Below are 19855 nucleotides of genomic sequence, written 5' to 3'. Positions count from 1 at the left end.
GAGTCCCTCTCTTTTCATGATAGCCAAGGCATATCTTCCAGTAACTTCTTTTGATGCTCTCCCAAAGACAGCTAAAGAGCTGGCACTATTTCACTGCATTGAAACTTCAGGTTTATTGGTTAAAAACATCAAGTACTAAACTTTCCCATCACCAGAGTAACTGAAGGTGTCTTTTGAAAGCCCTTCGTCTCGTATCTTACATTAAAAGTATGAGATGCTACCAAATAAAAAATGTTTAATTTTATTTCCTTATTTTTTGGCCATGCCATGGCATACGTGCCATGAACCAAACCCATGCCCTTGCAGTGGAAGCATGGAGTCCTAACCATTGGACTGCCAGAGAACCCCCCCAAAACATTTAATCTTAAAGCGAAGCAAAAATCCCCCAGCCCAGCCCTTGCTGCAATTTAAACTATGTCCCAGCCCTAGAGGAATTATTTCTACCTCCTGGTTCTGTGGCTCCATGGCCCCACACTGATGATTACCGAAAGCCTGGATGTACCAATTGCCACTTTGATGGGTGGTCTGAGAGCAGTGTCGCCAAGCTGCACGGGGCAGACAGAGCTACCCTTTCATCTCCCTGGGTGGAGCTTTAGGCTGGAGCCAGCACGGAGGCTTCAGTTCTGGGGCCCCTTCTGCCCCCCGCCAGCTGCTGGACATCTCTGGGCAAATCTCATGCCCTCTCTGGGCCTCAATTTCCTTATCCAACAAAGGAGAGATTGGGACTACATGTTTGATAAGGTTCTTTTCTTTGACTTGGGGATTCTCTGCCCTCTTCTTTCTAAAAGGCATGAACCCGGACATTTTCAAAATCTTTCCAACAACTATTCATACGGCGAGATCACCACCATTATCTGTAAATTATAATGAGTAGATAATTAGCTGCCTTCAAATTAAGCCTCCCTTCTTGGAAGCCAGGAGGCTTAGTTTTTTAAGTTGTTTATCATTATCGTCCTTTAACGCTGTTTTCTCACCACAACCCAGAGGGAAAGGGAAGAATGACAAGCAGATGTTTTGTTATTAGGGGCCCTGGGGGATGATCTGATACTTCCACTGCCGTGATCATTCTCCAGATTACTCTTGAGTCAGCAGAAGCTTTGATGAACTCAACAGAGGGCAGGGGGATCAGACAGACACGGCCTATCGAGAGAAAGCCTGGCTTAACAGAAAGCTGCTGGGGACAGCAGTTCCTGGCTGGCGACAGCGTGGATTATGAAATTCATATTTTTATGTAACACTTTGCAAAGAGATTTCATTGCCGTTGTTTCATTTTCTCATGAGGATTCTTTGCCTCTGCCTGAGTTCAAACCACTATCATCTTCCACACAAGTCTCTCTAATTGCACAGTCTCCCTAGCTATTGCAGGTTGCTTATAAAAACGGCCATCAGAAATCCATAGAAAGTAGATTAGTGGTTGCCTGTTGTGGTGCAGTGGTAAAGAAAGAGCCTGCCAATGCAGGAGACTTGGGTTCGATCCCTGGGTGGGGAAGATTCCCCTGGAGAAAGAAATGGCAACCCACTCCAGTATTCTCACCTGAGAAATCCCATGGAGACAGGAGCCTGGCAGGCTACAGTCCTTAGGGTCACAAAGAGTTGCACACGACTTAGCAACGAAACAACAACAGTGGGTGGAGAGGAGGGCTAGTTCTTCTCCCCCTTGAATCAAAGCTGGCCTTGCAGCTTGCTTTGACCAATGCAATGTGGAAGAGGTGATGTTGTATCAGCCCCTATACATGACTGAAGTCGTGGCGTGTGACTTCTAAAGCTAGACCACGGAGGCATAGGTGCTTCTGCTTTGAGTTCTTTGATTACTCCTTCTGAAGGAAGCCAGGGACCACGTGGCAGGGATGTGCAAGCAGCCCTGTGGAGAGCAACCGTGGCTTCTTGCCAACACTCGGTACCAACTTGCCAGCCCTATGAGTGGATCACCTGGAAGTGGATTCTCCAGCTCTGATCAAGGCTTCAGGGGAGCGCAGTCCCAGCTGACATCTGATTGCATCTTTGTGAGAGACCCTGAGCCAGATGCACCCAGCTGAGTCACTTTGGAATCCTTAACCCACAGAAACCATGTCAGAGTTTTGGGGCAATTCATTGCACAACAGTAGATAACTAATACAGTGGTTCAGCCTTCTAAATCTGGGTAAAGAGTCACTCCTACTCCATGTGGACTGAACTGGGAAGGATGGTTCTCTGAGTGAAATGGAGTAGGACTCTACGGTCCTTCTCCCCTATCCTCATCCTGCCTTTTTGTCTGTGGAAAAACTTTAGCCAAAGAATGTTCAATGGGAGATGAGAAGGAAAACTATCAAAGGAGACCAAATAAGGACAGTTTAGTCAGTAAGCATAGTCAAGGACCTCTAATTCCTTCTCAAGGGCTATAGATAATATTGTGAATCATCCTAGGAGCTGTCTGATAGATACATGATGACCAGACTGCAGCCAACAATAAACTGCCACAATTCTGAGAACTGGCCTCAAGGGAATGGGAACAAACTGACCATGGATCTGCAGATTAACTGTCCCTCAAATAATCAAGATGACGCTAGGCAGACCACTGATGACCAAATTCAGGATGGCTGTCAGAGCTGACTGTGCTGTTTCTGCATGTGGCCCCCCACCCCCGTTTGTAAAAGCCCTTGCCCCCTGATTGTCAGTGGAGGAGTCAGCCTTTGGACAGAAATCTGTCCCCTCCCCACCCTGCTGCCTCACTGTTGCTGTTGTTTTAGTCACTCAGTCGTGTCTGACTCTTTTGAGACCCCATAGACTGTAGCCCACCAGGCTCCTCTGTCTGTGGGATTTCTCAGGCAAGAATACTGGAGTGGGTTGCCATTTCCTTCTCCAAGGGATCTTCTCCACCCAGGGATCAAATCCATGTCTCCTGCACTGGAAGGTAGATTCTTTACTGTTGAGCCATCAGGGAAGCCCACCCACTCCGCCCCAATGCTGGCATCCAAAATAAAGCAAACTTTATTTTGTTTTATTTTTCCTTTCCACTAACCTGGCCTCCCTATTGGCTTTTGAGCAGAGAGCAGCCAGACCCCAATTTGGTTACATGAGGAGTGGTCAAGCTGCTGTTAGTGGGAAAATAGAGGAAATGAACATTGTGCAGGCCACGCAACAGCTCACCTCAACAATGGCACTCTGCAAACACAAGCTGGTTGGAGGATTGAAGCACAAAGGCAATTCATTCATTTTAAGTGACTCAGAGCCTCTGGGCCGGGTGGGACTCAGACCCAGATATTTCAGTGCTGATTTTCTAGCTCCAACTACTGACAGTATTTCTTTTTATTCCTAGAGTTGACTGATTCTGAGCACCACAGACACTTGCCTCCATTGCCAATCCAAATAATTGCCATTAAATTAAGTTAGTTGTGGTTGTGTTTCTTTTAATATAGAAAACAGAGCACCCCCCGCCCCCCCGCCAATTCCTCCATACTTGTGTGTAACTGATACATGGTTTGAGGCTTCTCCTGTTAACGTGGTTTTTAAATTCCATTTCATTTGGACATATGACAGCTCAGACAAGGATGTCTCCTTTGGAACCTCACATTTCTCATTAATCTCTTCTGGAAAATGAGGGAAAACAAAGATGAAATAAATATAAGGGTTAACATTTCAATGGAAGGGCTTCCCTGGTGGTCTACTGGTTAAGAATCTGCTTGCCGGTGTAGGAGACACGAGTTTGATTCCTGGTCTGGGAAGATTCCACACGTCATGGAGCAACTAAGCTCACGCGCCATAGCTACTGAGCCTGTGTGCCCTAAAGCCCTTGCTCTCCAACAAGAGCAACCAACCACGATGAGAAGCCTGAGCACCGCAACAAAGAGTAGCCCTCGCATGCTGCAACAAGGACCCAGAACAGCCAAAAACAAACAATTTTTAAAAAATCACTCCAATGGATTAGGAGCCTCCTTCCTCCCTCTCTCTGTTCCTCATTTTCTTTCTTCCTTCCTTTCCCTCCACTAACATTTCTTGAGCACCTACTATGTGCTTGGTATTGTCTGTGCTATCTCATTTAGCCTCCAAATGACGAAGTGGGTATCAATGATCCCCTTTTGACAGATGAGGAAACTGAGACATGTTCAGAGAAGTCAGGTGTCTTGTTGGAACTTTTTGTATTTTTATAAGTCATGCTGTGCTGTGCTTAGTCGTGTCTGACTCTGTGACTCCATGGATGGCAGCCACCAGGCTCCTCTGGGATTATCCAGGCAAGAATATTGGAGTGGGTTGCCATGCCCTTCTTCAGGGAATATTCCCTACCCAGGTCTCCCGCATCGCAGACAGATTTTTTTACTGACTGAGCCACCAGGGAAGCCCAAGAATACTGGGGTGGGTAGTCTATTCCTTCTCCAGAGGATCTTCTCCACCCAGGAATTGAACTTGGGTCTCCTGCATTGCAGGCAGATTCTTTACCAGCTGAGCTACCAGGGAAGCCCATTCAAGTTAATTAGCTTTAAAACTTCAGTGACATTAATACCATTGGAAATAATGAAACCAATCCATACATTCTGCCAGAAGTCCTACTTTAAGCTTTATTTGTACCAAAGACTGCCACGTCTTTGGTACAAATCAACCACCAAGATACAAATTAAATTGCCTGTGTGATGCCATCAAATGGGTGTGATGCCAGAGGGAAAAAAATAGAGTGACCAGGACGTTTTTTTCTGTCCCTTTTAGATCACTGGATGACACGTTTACCTGAAAAAATTGATGTCAATAAAAGAACGCATCCCCTGTCCTGACACAGTATAAGCATTTAGCTGCAGAATTCCTCCTGGACTTGAGGAACCCAGGTAGCACACTTGGTTTTTCCAAGAGGTGGAACCACACCTTGCTCTCCGCCGACCTCCCACCATCTCTGCTAAAGCAGCAAGGGCGCTAGGAGCGGAAAGTGTGGGTACAGCCACTCCTGTACCTACAGGGGGCGGAGTCTTGGCTTGGGGGCGTGGCCCCGGGCCCGGCTTCTCGGCGGCAGTTGGCTCCGGGGGCGAGGTCGGGCCGAGGCTTCCTGTCTGCGCCTGCGGAATAGCTGTTTGACCCCGGAAGTGCCTGCGCTCTGCGAGCTGTCACCGTGGACCGCGGCGGCAGAGGCGGCGGCGGCGGCACATCGCCGGCATAGGAGCCGCCAAGGTGAGTGCGTGGCTGATCCTTGCGGATGTGGGGCATCGGACCTGGGAGGGGCTGCAGCCGTTCCTCACGCGGCTTCGGGCCTCCCGCCTCGATGGCAGGGCCAAGGCTGAGGCTGCCCCAGGGGCCATGAATCGCCCCGTTCCTCCTATCTCTCCACCCCGACCCGGAGTCAGGCCGCCAGAGCTTAGAGTCTTGGGTTCGAGGATCGGCCCCAGAATGACCTTGGCCTTGGGCGAGACGCTGTCCTCCTACCTTCACCTCGAGCTTCAGTTTCCTCGGGGTTCATTCATTCGTTCAACAAATGTTATGTCCAGCGCCTCCTACGTGGGCACAGATCTAGCTAGGCACTGGGGATATAAACAGAGCAACAGAGGAAGTTCACGCCCTCATAGAGCTTACAGTCTAGTGGGCGGGGACAGTCGACGACAAAGAAATGCACTAGGTAATTAAAGATATGACTGCAACCGGAGGAGTGAATAGATAGGGCAATCTGGTACGATCTCGGAGGAGGGTAATATTGAAGCGAGACCAGAAGGGTTAAGACAGAGAAACTGAGACAGGAGTAGCCTTGGGGATGCTCCCAGGCCTTCTTGCATTTACTCCAAGCTCCCCTTCAAAAGAAAGCCCTTTCCTAAATTTTTAACTTCTGCTGCCCTGCTTGACACTGAGGATCCACTGTGGGGTGGGGCACAGATATCATCATGATCATTGACCTTGTCATTTTTAGAGTCCAGTTATTGACTAGTTAATTTCTACTCATACTGTAGACGAAAACGCAAATATTCCTTGACATTCTCTCTCTGTCGAGTCAGTTCTCCTTGTTAAATGCTGTCATAGCCTCATGGGCCTTGCCTGCAAAGCATACTCACAGTATTGAATTTTCCTTGTTCATGTGGCTGTTTGGTTCATATCTGTCTTGTTAACCATCAAGACCGTAAACTCTGTGAAGGGCAGAATTGGGTCTGTTATTTGCCCGCCTTAGGATTCTCCAGGCTTCAGTGCCTGGCACATAGTAGGTACTCAAAAACTATTTGAAGGGACAAGTAAGGTTATTAACACTTTCTGCTGTCCAGTGGTTCATAAAAGGCCTCTCCCGCCACCAGGCTGTTACCTTCTCTTTCTGATTATGTCTCTCCTCTCCTTACATGACTCCTCGCTTCGTCTTCAGATAAAAAGCCAAAATCTTTAGCACAGCATTTGAGGCTCCTTTTAAAGTGGCTCCATCTTTTCTATCCAATCTCTTCTTCCACTTCTTGTGTTTTCAGCCACACCAAATGTCTCCCTCATCCTTCAAAGCCACAGGCTCTGAGCCTTTGCTCATGCTTGCTCTCTGCTTAGAATGTCCTTCCTTTCCATCTTTTTCTCCTGTCCTTTAACAGCCAGGTTGTAGGTCACCTTTTCTGTGACGGTCTTCCCTTCTGTGCTGTGCTTGTTTTGGAAATTTCCAGTTACAGGTCTAACTACACGGATTAATAGTCATTTACATGCCTAGGTCCCAGAAGATATTCAGTAAGTATTTGCTGAGTAATTGAGGAAGCCCAAATGCTCGGCTTATGATTGGGACTTGAATAATAATAACAAGTAAACTTAACTGGGGGCTTCCTTGGTGGCTCAGTGGTAAAGAACCCGCCTGCCAATGCAGGAGACATGGGTTCAAACCCTGGGTTGGGAAGATCCCCTGAAGAAGGAAATGGCAACCCACTCCAGTATTCTTGCCTGGGAAATCCTGTGGACAGAGGAGCCTGGCAGGCTACGGTCCATGGGGTCACAGAAGAGTCAGACATGACTTAGTGACTAAACAACAACAAACTTTACCTATCGCTTATTATGCGCCAAGTGCTGTGCTGACCACTTAGTATTGGTTACTTCTCATGTCAACCCTGAGAGATTATGAGATTATGTACTGTTCTCATCCCGATTTTACAGATGAGGAGATCGGAGCGTAAAGAAGTTAAGGAACTGCTCAGATCTCAACATGGGTAGGATGGAGCTGAGACTTGAACCCAGGCTGTGAAACTATAAACTTCTCTTTTGACTGTCATACCAGCCTGAATCTAAATTGCCCTGACAGGCTCTGGCCTGTAGGAGTAGATTTCTTCTAAAAGCAAGTTGCTGTCTGTACCTGTCTAGACCTGGACTCTGGGAACTAGAATTTTTAAGGGTGGAGAGCTGCCTCCTCCTTATGACTCTTTCCCCATCCTAGGTCCCCGCACTGGACACTCCTCCTCCGGTCTTTGGAAGGTGAGCATAGAAAGGACTGGGCCTGGGCTTCATTTAGACCTCTGCACTGGTGAGCTGAGCACTGATGTTTCCAGCTGTCCTCCCAGCATCTCTCAGGTATTAGCAAAGAAGTATTTTTAGCATACTCAGCACCGGAGACCCAGGTGCCAAGGCACAAGAGCTGGGCTTCAGTTTCAACTTGGCTACTCAGGTATTTGCCTGAGCAAATCAGGGCCCCTCTTTGGACATCTGAGCATAATAATCCTTGTCGTTCTTAACTGGGCTGTTGTGAAAGGCTAGTAAGATAGTAGCTCAATTAGAAATCGTGTATTGACTCAATGGACATGAGTTTGAGCAAACTCTGGCAGATAGTGAAGGTCAGGGAAGCCTGGTATGCTGCCGTCGATGGGGTCACAAAGAGTCAGACACGACTGAGCGACTGAACAGCATCAACAAACATACAGCAGATGGTGTGGTCTATATTTTGCAGAGGTGAAAGATGAAAGCTCAGTCACAGGGACCATGTGTCTGAACCACTATCCACTGAGATCCTAGTGCCAGAATGGGCCTCGGGGACGAGGCAGAGTAGACTAGGGACTAGTTCCTTCTCTCTACATGCCATGTGAAGATGGGTATCTTCACAGTCTCTAAAGTAGTCCCTGAACCAAGGTTCCTTGTGCACCAGGCTGCTTCCCACCTCCTTGCCTTCGTTCCTGCTGTTTCCTCCACCTGGGACACCCTTCTTCCCAGTCTCCACTATCAAGCCTCAACTCAGGCTCTCCTGAGCCTTTAGGCACTCCTCTAGAAATGCTCTCCCTACAGCCACAAGCCCCTGCCCCCAGCTCAACTGCCCTAGACTCAGCACAGCAAATGGTTAAGAGCCAGCCTGCTTCACCAGCCATTAACTCTGAGACCTAGGGGAAGCTTTTTTTATCTTCTCTGAGCCTCTGCTTCCTCATTGGTAAAGTGTTAGTTGCTTAATCGTGTCTGACTCTTTGCAATCCCATGGAGTGTAACCCGCCAGGCTCCTCTGTCCATGGGATTCTCCAGGCAAGAATACTGGAGTGGGTTGCCATTCCCTTCTCCAGGGGATCTTCTCAACCCAGGGACCGAACCAGGGTCTCCTGCACTGCAGGCAGATTCTTTACCGTTGGAGCCATTAGGGAAGCTAATTGGTAAAACGAAGGAAATGAGATTAACAGCACCAACCCTGGACTTGTTACAAGCATTCGTACACGTGAAGCCAGTTAAGGTGTCTACAAGCGAGTTCATGCTGAGAAAATGGCTCAGAAGAGCAGCAGCACCTGAGAGGAGTGTTTCTGCTGCTGTTATCGTCATCGTTATTACTGGATCGGAGCTCCCACAGAGCAGAGACCGGGCCTTATCAATCTGTCTTTGTAACACTAGGGCCTGGCCTGGTATCTGAGAGCCAGGACTGCAGTGACTCATGGCTGACCATGTCCCTCAGCACCTCAGGGAGGGCTCAGGAGGTGACGGTTTCCTCATCCTACCCTTCATACATCTTCATGTCGTCATTGAGATGTGCCAGGCTTTTGTGGCATGTCTTCTTAAGAGTCCAGAGTCACTTCTGTTCCATGATTCAGCCAATATGCACATCCCTCCTGTGGATCAGGCCAAGTGGCATTGAGAAATGAGCGTTGGACCAGAAGACAGGAGACGTGGGATCTGCCCCTCACTGACTCTGTGGCCAGTTTGGGCCTCTCTTAAGAGAGGAGGTCACTCTGGCAGGTTTCCATGAATTCTCTGTGAAAACCTTCTGGCCCTTCTGTTTATCCATATCCTTCTTCCCTGAAGCCTAGAAAGTTTGTAAAATCTTAACACCCTCTGCAAGGGAGGAAAGTCCCATGGCTTCAACCCCCCAAATCGGGTTAAAATGGTAAGAAAAGTGTCATCATATTCAGTTGTTCATCAACTATTTCATGAAGCCACCTTTGGACCAGGCCCGTGTTGGTCACAGCAAAGGGAGCAAGAGAAGGAGAACCCAGGCAGCGGCTCCCCAGAGCTCCCAGGCCAAGGAGGGCACGGGGCTGGGGCCATGAGAAAGATAATCGAGTTACTTTTAACCAGTACTTCATGAATTGGGTGGGAATTGGAGAAGGAACTGCAACCGACTCCAGTATTCTCACCTGGATAATCCTATAGACAGAGGAGCGTGGTGGGGTTGCAAGAATGACTTAGTGACCAAACCACCACCGTATCAGGTGTCACCTGGGGAGTGTTTTCCTCCTCAGCTGACAACTGCCACTTGAGGCAAAAAAGTCACTGGTCTAGGTGAGTAGTTGTGGGAACCAGGCCATTAAGGCCCGCCAGGAGCCCTCTGAGGCCAAGGGTTGAAGCTTCTCTCCTGGCTCTGGGGTGAGCCCCAGAGCAGGCCCCTGGCCCTGGAGCCTCTGCGTCTGCTGTCTCCCGCCCGTATTCCTTTCAGGAGGGCCACGCACTTCCCCGCCCGTCTTCCTTTCAGGAGGGCCGCGCAGCACAATGCCCGCCTTGCCTCTGGATCGACTCCAGGTCACCCACGAGGACCTGAAGACAGGAAAGCTGAGGACTTCGCCTGCGCTGGTGAGCCGGTGCCTTGAGGCTGTTCAGCCCAATATTGATATTATCGCACTTGCAATCAATCCAGAAGCAAAAAATTAAATTCCTTCTTTATCGGTTCTACGATGCTATGAATGACCTGATGGCCACAGTCTACGTTTCAGGAGCCAGCATGCTGTTAGGTCTTTCCAAGCCCAGTGCAGGAGTTTTCTTTCCCAGCAGTAGCTTGAGTTTGAGTGGTATTTCCCATGTCCCATGTTTCCCATACCACCCCATACCTTCCCTGCAAAGCATTTCATTTTGAATCAAAGTCTGATGGCAGTTCGGACTCAGCCCGAGCTGGCCGGGCAGCGGGGCTGGCCCAAAGCCGGATCTGGGGATTGGACCCTGCAGGAGGCGCTCAGATTTCAGATGGGCCTTTTTCAGAGCTGTCCCAGCTGTGGTCTACTTGGCGGTGGGGGGCGGAGGAGGGGGACACTAATAATGTCAGAGGTCAGGTCTGAACGGGCTAAGAAGCACTGTGTGCAGGCCCAGCAGGGTTGGTGAGACTGAGAATGGAAGTGAGCATGCTGATGACCAGCTGTGGGAGAGATGAGAGCCGTGGAGAGGTGCCAGAAGGAGACAGATGTGGGGACCGGAGACCCCATACCCCCTTGCTGTGTTCCCAAGAACATTAGCTTACTTGAACAAGGTGGGAGGAAGTATCTTCTGGGTGCTTGAGTAAAGTCATGGGAAACAAGAGCTTGGTGTTTTATTTCCTGCTTTCTGGATGGCTTCCTATTGCTTCCTGACTACTCTCTAATAATAGTGCTTAATATTTATAGACCACTTGCTCTGGGCCAAACCTTTCACCTGGATTATCTCATGGAAGCCAAACCACAGCCCTCTGAGTAGGCATTTTGGTCGTCCCCATTTTACAGATGAGGAAACTCAGAGTTTAAGGTCACAGAACTAGAACACTAGGGGAGTCAGAACAGGACCCCAGCTAAACTGTCCCTGGAGTCTATACTTTCTTCACCTTCCTGCTATATAGCCTCTTGTTTCTTTTTTGTAACTTTTTAAAAAAATCGAGGTAGTGTTGATATCCAACATTATGTGTTTCAGGTGTATGACATAGAGATTCACAACCTTAACAGTTATATTCCACTTATAATTATTATAAAATGTTAGCCATATTCCCTGGATATATCCTCATGTTCATAACTCTTTTAGGTAAGGAGGATACTGATTAGAAAATCAGGAACTGTGCTGTACAGTACGTTAGCCGTTCACCACATGTGGCTATGGAGCTCTTGAAATTGTGGGCGATTCAACCAAGGGACTGTATTTTTAGTTTTAGTTCGTTTAAGTTAAAATAGTCCCATGTGGTGAGAATCTGCTGTCTTGGCCAGCACGGGACAGGTCTGGAGCGGTTCCATCTCTGCCAAGGTTCTGTTGGACAGCGCCGGTGGAGACTGGTTCCGTAGGCCCTTCCCCGTGTCCTGGACACCAGGCTGATAGACTGCGGGCCCTCTGGGAGCAGGGACTGGTCCCTTCCCTTTACTCTGGTTTTCCAGTGCCAGGTGCATCATGGGTTCTCAGGACACAGCCAGTAAATGAGTCAAGGACCCTTGCCACACTTTGGGACAGGCCCTGGAGCTACAGAGAGAAGAGACTGCCCTGGTGGGGCCCACAGATGGAGAGGAAGTAGACTGGTGGATTCTCTGCAGCATGCACGATTCGGACGTGATGAAAGGAAGTCTACACTGCTGATCGAGACCAGGGAGGGGTGCATAGACGTCTTGGGGTGGTGGGAGGGTGCACGCCACCAGGGACGCCGGGCTGTAGGAGGGAGATCCTGAACTGCGTGTGGAAGGGTGAATAAGCACCAGCCGGGCAGAGCAATGGAGAAGGGCGGGCCTGGCAGGAGGACCTGGGTATATTGTCCCGGAGTCCTGAGAGCCTGATTCTTACACCAGCCCCTGGGGGTGGAAGCGGTATCACAGAGTTAAGGAGCCTGGCCTTGTAAAGAAATCAAGTTTGGCACCCAAGTGGTTGAATGGGCTCTTGAGAAGGATAAGGATCATTTAAGGGGAGCATTTGGAGAACAGTACAGAATAGTTTCTTATCAAGATGAACAGGGCACAAGTTTGATGGGCAGGGCATGTTCAGGAAGCTTCGTGGGGCTAGTGGGACCTAGGCCAGGCCTGAAGGGTGGGAGATACAGCGAGAGCTGCAGCTCCTCTCCCTGGGATCCTCCGTGGCCCCTGCTCTTGTGCGTGGTGTCGGAGGTGCTTCAAAGGCCTTGGCAGGACCTGGTCCTGCATTACCTCCATGCATTCCTCCGTCCAACCTGCAGGTGTGTGTGGAGGGAGTGCTCGATGCCAGCCTGGCTCTAGGGGCTGGGACTGCTGTGTGAGCAAGACTCAGACCCCCTCCAGAGACCTGCAGGGTAGCGGGGAAGACAGAAGGCAGGCCCTCCCTTTCAATCTAACTTTGTTGAGGTGTCATTGGAGGGCAATAAACTGCATATATTTATGGTACACGGTTTGGTTGGTTTTGACATCTGTAAACCCACATGAAACCGTTACCGTAAGATAATGAACATTTCTGCCACTCCCAGAAGTGTCCTGGTGCCCCCCCCCCCACCCTTATTATAATCTACCCCTTCCTCTGTCCCCCTCCACCGCAACCACAGATCTGCAGGCACTTCTGATACAGTTCAGCAAGTGCTACAGTCAGGAAAGCATAGAATGCAGGTGTTGGGGGAGCCAGGGTGAACCCCTCACCTGATTGGGGTGGAGCCTGGGAGACTTCCTGGAGGAAGTGAGGTCAGAGCTGGGGTCAGAAGGACGAGCAGTGAGACCAGGGTGGCCTGTGGTATCATATGTCACTTAATAGGTGTGCAGTGTCAGCTTTGGTTTAAATCCTGCCTCAGTTGCTTCCTTAGCCCTGTGACTTTAGCTGAGTTCCTAAATCTCACCAAGTCTTGGTTTCCTTCTCTGTAAAATGGGGAGAATACTCTCTCCTTCTGAGACAGTTGTTGTGAGTTTAAAAGAAATGATAGCATAATAATAAAGGTGGAAAGATACTTTTGTAAAAAAAGAAAATGTGCTGCCCAGCATAATAATAAAGGTGGAAAGATACTTTTGTAAAAAAAAAATGTGCTGCCCAGCATAATAATAAAGGTGGAAAGATACTTTTATAAAAGAAATGGGCTGTGGGACTGGCCTGCTCATCAGCCCGCACAGGGCGGTCCTCGGTGAGTAGTGGCTTTTTTCTATCTTTCCAGCATCTCTCCCTCCAACTCCATCTCCCACTGCCCAGTGCAGTCTGTGCCCCCATCCCATTTTTTTTTTTTTAATGGCCCATCGGACTATGTCTTCCATCTAAAAATTCTGCTCCACCTCCAAGGTCCAGTTCTGGATGCTGCCTGGCCTGGGAAGTGGCCCCTTGCCCCCCAGGCGCTCCCACAGTGCCTCTGCCAGGTTTGAGCTGTCTGTGTTGTGCTCATCTGATGACAGCCGTGCATCATCCCCTCTGCAGAGTGGGCTCTGGGAGCACGCAGACCCCCTTCTCGTGTGCGCCCCCACACCTGGCAGAGCAGGGTGCCAGTAGATGTTCGCAGGATGGATCGCAGGAAGGTCAGATCTCAGGGGCGTGCGCGTGTGTGTGCCATTTGGGCAAGTGGGGGTCGGTGAGCAGCCTGGCCTGAGAAGTAACCTAAGTGAGAGGTGAGGCATCAACTGGTAGAGGAGGGGAACTTGGAAACCACAGAGGTGAATTTAGGCCTTTGAGAGTAGCTTTGACCTTGTTTCAATCAGCAGGATTCCTTTTGTATAAATTGTGATTTAAATGGGCGGGGGACCTAGTGGACCCTCAACCCCCCAAGGAGCCCTGTGGAACTCAAAAACTCGGCAGTTTGCGGTCGGGAGGCTTAGGTGGTTCTCGAAGAAGCTGACCCGTCAGCCATGACTTCCCTGTCCCCGCTGGGCTGAGAGGCCTGGAAGTGGGGGAACTGTGGTTGATAACTGCTGAGACGAAAACAGGCGGCCTCCTTCCTGTCACCACCTCCCCCGGAGAAAGCAAACCTTGTGTAGTCAGAGGAGAAAACCGAGCTCATCCTTTCTTTATGGCAAACAAAGTAAGATTTGTTCCCGGCAAGGTAAGGGTTAGAAGAGAGAATTTGTGAGGCTAAGCCGAGACCTGCAATTACTTGATTAGCATCTTATACCAAAAAATTACTGAGGTTTTTCTCTGCTTATACAAAGGGAACAGCACAGTGATATGTACAGTACGACATTGTTTGTGTCAGAAAGATGAAAATGGGCTCAAACAAATGCCTCGTGTGGCTACATTTTAATGTAAACGCCTAGAAAAGGGCAGTGAGGATGCCCGCAGGATGGGGAGGGGTTCCCTCTGGGTTGACGCTAGACCTGGGGTGGTGGTCCCAGGCGACTTATCTTTCTGTACTGTTGTGAGCTTTTGAAAGAAAACACCCTCCTGCCTCACTGGTGTAATTTAAAAAAACTAATACATGTTCTGTTTTAAATTGGAAAAGATAGTCAGGTCCTAATCCTTTCTGTTAGAGATAGCCACTGTTAGCTTTGAGGTGTCCCCCAACCCCCGGCCCGACACTCTTTTAAAAAATAAAGTCCTACCAGTGTGTGAATGTGTTAAATACGGTGCTTTTTTTTTAATCCCCAAAATGGTTATATAAATAGAGGGGTTTGTGTCTTGCTTTTTCTTCCCCTAACCTTTCCCTGTGTCATTAAATATTCTCCAGAAAACATGGTATTTAATGCTCGCCTGGCGCTCCCTGACTGCGGCCAGGCCTCCCTCTGTCAGAGACACTCGGTTCTTTATGCCTGAGGGTCACCGGTTGGAAGAGCCCAGGGCTGTTGCTGTGGGTTGGCAGAGGGGCCCTCGCTGACTAACCTCTGCCACGTTAACACGTGGTTTTTGGATCCGTAGCACCCCGAGCAGAAGGCAGACCGGTATTTTGTGTTATACAAACCGCCCCCTAAAGACAACATTCCCGCCCTAGTGGAGGAGTACCTGGAACGCGCCACCTTCGTAGCCAATGACCTGGACTGGCTCCTGGCCCTGCCGCACGATAAATTCTGGTGCCAGGTAACACTCTTCACCATTCCCACTAAGACCAGGCACATGCCATGCCGTTGGTTGGGTGCTGTTGTTTTTCTCCCCAGGAGATGCTTTCTCTTCCTCTGCTTCTTACACTGGATCCCTAAGAGCAAATTATGGTTGGAATTACTGTTTCGTTATCACCATCTTAATGATGTTTACACAAACGCCTTCCACCATGGCATTTTTAGAAACTCGTGTTTAGCCCTGGGCTCATTTATGCCTCTTCGGTCCCTTGGGGTTGGTTGGCGTGTTTGCCCCAAGCCAGAGCTGACCGGCCGTGAGCCCCGCACCGTCCACCCACAGGCCCTCGGGCCTCAGTGATGCAGCCTGGCTGTTCCCCTGTCGCCTGGCTTAGGTCATCTTCGACGAGACCCTGCAGAAGTGCCTGGACTCCTACCTGCGCTATGTGCCCCGGAAGTTCGATGAGTGGGTGGCCCCGGCCCCCGAGGTCGTTGACATGCAGAGGCGCCTCCACCGCAGCGTTTTTCTCACCTTCCTCCGTATGTCCACGCACAAGGAATCCAAAGTGAGCCCCGGGCCCTCTGACAGGTCGCCCCCGCCAGCTGACACCCCCGCGCCCCTGGGAATGCAGGCTCTGGAAGTATCGAGTGTCCCCTTTGTCTCCCCTCCACTTTCACTCCCGCTGCTGGGGAAGAAGCCTGTGCCACCTCCCTCGTCCTCTGAGCCGCCAGGTCGCCTGCGCTATACCCAGTGTTCCATCAGTGGGGAGCCGAGGGCCCTGTGCCAGGGACGCGTGACTCTGCCTTTCCTTGCGCGTCAGAGGGCGAAGCATCGATTCTGATTTTTTTAGAGGACCTTGGATGTGCTTTCTAAAAGTCTTTACTCCCACACCCCGGGTTTATTTTTGTTAATTTTATTTATTTATTTGGCCAAATTGTGTGGCATGTGCAATGAGGCTATTCCCCAACCAGGGACTGAAACTTTGCTCCCTGCAGTGGAAGTGTAGAGTCCTAGCCACTGACTGGACTGCCAGGGAAGTCCTGCTCCCCAATTTTAAAAATAATAATGCTGTCCTTAAACAAACGTAACAAAAATATTTTGCAGATAGTGAGAGTCGCCCACAAAATTTCCTTCCCTCAAAATAACCACTGTTAAGGTGCCTGTTCCTTCAGGGAACTTTTTTCCTTTCAATGTGTTTGTGTCTCTGTGTGTGTGGTGCCCACATATTTACTTTAAAAATAGTATCTTTTCTGTTTTTTTAGCTTGTTAGCATGGAAACTGTTAAATATACACAAGAGTATCATGACTCCCACGTGCCCATTACCTGGCTTCAACAGTTAGCATCTTGCCTATCTTGTTTTCTCTCCCCAACTGAGTTTTCTGTTTTTCTTGGAGTATTTTATTTTTGTCCTTTTGAAGCTGTGCTGTGTGGCATGCAGGATCTTAGTTCCCTGACCAGGGATGGAACCTGAGCCTCCCTCCATTGGGAGCGCAGAGTTTAAATCTCTGGACTACCAGGGAAGTCCAGTCTTGGAGTATTTTAAAGCAGTCCCAGACATCATGGGAGTTTACCTGTGAATAACTTTAGAATGAATCCCCAGCTGATGTGTTTCATAGGGAGCGTCTGCTTTGTTTTACATTAGGGTGAGTGACTGTTGCTCCAGGTCAGTCCCCTTGGCTTGGACGCATCCTTGGTGTGGACGGAGCTGCTTCTATTAGCCAGGCCCCCTCGATGGACCCGAAGGTTATTTCCTGTGAGCCTGCTATTACACTGCCATGCACGTGTTTGGGGAGGTCGCTCATCCTCTCTTTGCTGTTCCTTAGGATCACTTCATTTCGCCCTCTGCTTTTGGAGAAATCCTCTACAACAACTTCCTGTTCGACATCCCAAAGATCCTGGACCTCTGCGTGCTTTTTGGAAAAGGCAACTCTCCGCTGCTGCAAAAGATGATAGGTGAGTAGGATGTGGGGCCCAGGGCCTGGGGTGGGGTGTGGGTGGTGCAGAGATGACCCCTACATGTCCACAGGGGGATCAGAGCAGTAGCAGCGGGCGGTGCTTGGAAGTGACCTACCAGATGTGTGTGTCAGCTCCGAAAGAAGTGACTCAGTGGCTGTGGGGGAGGGGCGAAAGACAAGGGCAGAAGAGAGCTCCTCCAGGATCTCGGAGCCCCAGCGTCAGGCTGGGTGTCCCTGCCCAAGGAGGGGGGCGTTTGCTTCCGTGGTGACAGCTAACCGTTTGCCTGAGTATGCACTGGTGACTCCGCCAATGCCCCACCTGTGTCATCTCAGGCGATCCTCACAGCCGCCCTGTGATGTTAGTGGTGTCTCCCCCCCCATTTACGGTTAAGGAAACTGAGGTTGAATGTTCGGGACTTGCCTGCAGGGTCATGACTGATGAGTGGCCAAGCTGGGGTTGAAGTCACGTGGGCCTGAGGCTCACACTCTGGGCCTCAGTCACTCCCTGCCTCACGGGTGACATGGCCACCTCAGAAATGTTGAGATTTGAGTTGCTTCTGAGGATGGACAGGGGCAGGGGTTAGAAGGAATCCCCTGGGGTTGTGGAGGGAACGGACATCAGCAGTTGGGGCCTGTCGGGAGGCGGGGGTGCTGGAAGGTTCACGCAGAAGCTTTGTTGGGAAGCTCCGGAGGGAACAGTGGCCCCAAGGGTTTGCCTTGGAAGAGGAACTTGTGGCAACTGGCCCAGCTGGCCACCCTGGACACTCCGTCAGCCCTCCTCACCCCGAGACTGTAGGAGACGGTGTTCCTAATGCCCAGTTACAGAGCTCGGTCACCACTTGAAATGGTTTCCTTCCTCCCTTTCCCCTCTAACCCCAGTGATAAAGGTAATATAGGTTAATTTAGAAAATTTTGGAAGAGTATAAAGAAGCAGGAAAGCAGTTATCAAATTCCTGCCCCACCCCCACCCCCAGAGACGATCATTTGGTGATTATTCCCTTCTAGTCTTTTCTCTGCGTATTTTTGAAAAATGTATTTAGGGCCTAATGCATATGAAATTTCACATCCAGCTTTTTCACTGGCACAATCTCTGGTTTCTCATTCAGGTCTAATCATTGGCCTGATCATCAGTTAAGGGAAAAGACCGTTAATAATTATACTCTAGAATAAGAGGATGGGGTGCGTACACAGAAGCAGCACAGTTAGAGAAACAATTATCAGGCCAGTCTAGTTGGAGCAGGGCATTCTGGGAGGGAGCGTGGGGTCAGGGGAAGAAGCTGGCATCAGATGGTTCAGGGGGCGGGGAGAGCTCTGAGCCAGGGACCTGAGGAAGGGTACATTGCTCGGTGGCTAAAAGGGAAGGCCCTGGAGTCGAACTCCCCAGTCCATAGCTGTATTCCGGGCTGTGTCCCTTTGACTCGGGCAGTTGGCCGCTCTAAGCCTGAGTCTTCTCATCTGAAGAAAGGGAAGACTGATGATCCATCCAGCCTGTAGGATGGTTGTGGGTTGTGAATATGAGGTGGGGCGCAGCACAGAGCCTGGCAAGTTACAGACACTCGGTAAGTGTGAGCTCGTATTGTGACGAGGCCGTGGGAGCCTCTGGGGGCACGGAGCAGGGCGGGGAGCCATCCGCTGACACGGTCAATCTGGCAGCACGCAGGTGGGGAGGGTGCTGATAGGAGGCCATGGAGGAGGCTGGGCTTCAGTGTGGGCTGGAAGGGGAGAGCCTGGGTGGGAAAGGACATCCGAGAGGAGAGTCGACGGGGCTTCATGAGGTTGGCTGGAGGGAGTGAACTGGGGTTGGGAAGCAGGAGGCGGGGGGTGTGCGCTGTGAGTAGAGGCAAGGTCAGCACTGGGTCTGGAGGCCGTCAACTGCTCCAGGGACCCAGGAGAAGAGGCCGTCTGGCCGCAGACAGGTGAGGCTGGAGCAAGAGAGCTCCGCCTGCTGCCAGGGTTCCAATCTTTCGGGTCACTTGACTCCTCTGAGAATCAGACGAAAGCTTGTCTCCAGGAAGACATAGCGCCTCATAGATTTTGAGCTGTTTAAGAATGTCCTCATCCCCAGATTAAGAATCTGAAATCGATTTACCAAGGGAAGCACTGTCTTTGGCTCACGGAATCTGGTTCACAGACAAGATGGCAGGATCAGGCATCAGGTGCCCCTTCTTATTGCATGCGTGTCTGTCTGTCTGCCTGTCAGTCTGCAGGCCCCTTCTCCACACCCTCCAACACATGCATTAGGTCTCTTCCCAAGCCCTTGAGCGGAAGACAGGAGGCACAGTGTAGGACAGCCTCTGCTTTCTCTGCCGCAGAAGCTCTTGAGCAAGGCAGATCAGCTGGAAGAAGGGGGTTGGCAAAGGAGACAGGGGGCGGAGCACAGGAACTGGCCGACTGTCCTCTGGGCAGAGGCCCAGGCCCCTGTCCCCACCTCCCACTTTTTTTTTTAACCCCAAGGCTGGTGTTGTGAATCAGCGAGTGTAATTGTGAAAGCTGGGCCTTTCAGTTAGGCTGTGAGACCTTGACCCTGCAGAGGATAGCCCTGGTCTCTTTAGCCATACCTCGCATCCACCCTGGGTTTCTGAACTACTTCAGTCTGAGGACAGGTGCCATTGCTTTGGCTTTTTAATTATTTCTTTAGGAGATCAAAAGTCAGATCTTCCCTGTCACTGGGATCAGTTAAAGGAGAAGAAAGAGGCTCCGAAGAGCCCGAGGGTAGACTGTGAAATGTGATCTATTTTGACACTCATAGAGCATCCCTGTTACTCAGGCCTCAGAGTGAGGAGGATCCTGAGACAGTGCCTTCCCCCATGCCTGGCACTCCGGGTGTGGTGGGCACCACCATATGGCCTGGGGATTGTGGGAGGAGGCCTACTCCCGACAACTGGGACACCTGCCTTCTGGTGGA

General features: G+C 50.3%; 2 protein-coding genes across 9 annotated transcripts in view; one reads left to right on the top strand and one right to left on the bottom strand.

Annotated features, from left to right (window-relative positions):
• LOC132342554 (proline-rich protein 2-like) overlaps positions 1–5166 on the bottom strand; it is a 29230-nt gene extending 24064 nt beyond the window's left edge. Inside the window, exon 1 of the mRNA XM_059876210.1 lies at positions 4920–5166. Within this exon, the coding sequence (XP_059732193.1) occupies positions 4920–5166 (247 nt within the window). The remainder of the gene's footprint in view (positions 1–4919) is intronic.
• ASCC2 (activating signal cointegrator 1 complex subunit 2) overlaps positions 5052–19855 on the top strand; it is a 36026-nt gene continuing 21222 nt past the window's right edge. Inside the window, exons 1-6 of one of the 8 annotated variants that reach the window (XM_005218041.4) lie at positions 5052–5130; positions 7334–7371; positions 9833–9930; positions 14933–15018; positions 15389–15559; positions 16819–16948. In XM_005218041.4, the coding sequence (XP_005218098.1) occupies positions 15491–15559; positions 16819–16948 (199 nt within the window). In that variant the 5' untranslated portion in view covers positions 5052–5130; positions 7334–7371; positions 9833–9930; positions 14933–15018; positions 15389–15490. 8 annotated transcript variants of the gene reach the window in all.

The sequence above is a fragment of the Bos taurus genome, chromosome 17, assembly GCF_002263795.3.
Source record: "Bos taurus isolate L1 Dominette 01449 registration number 42190680 breed Hereford chromosome 17, ARS-UCD2.0, whole genome shotgun sequence".
Taxonomy (NCBI): domain Eukaryota; kingdom Metazoa; phylum Chordata; class Mammalia; order Artiodactyla; family Bovidae; genus Bos; species Bos taurus.
The sequence above is the reverse complement of the archived record's forward strand: the minus strand, read 5'-3'. Positions and strand labels throughout refer to the sequence as shown.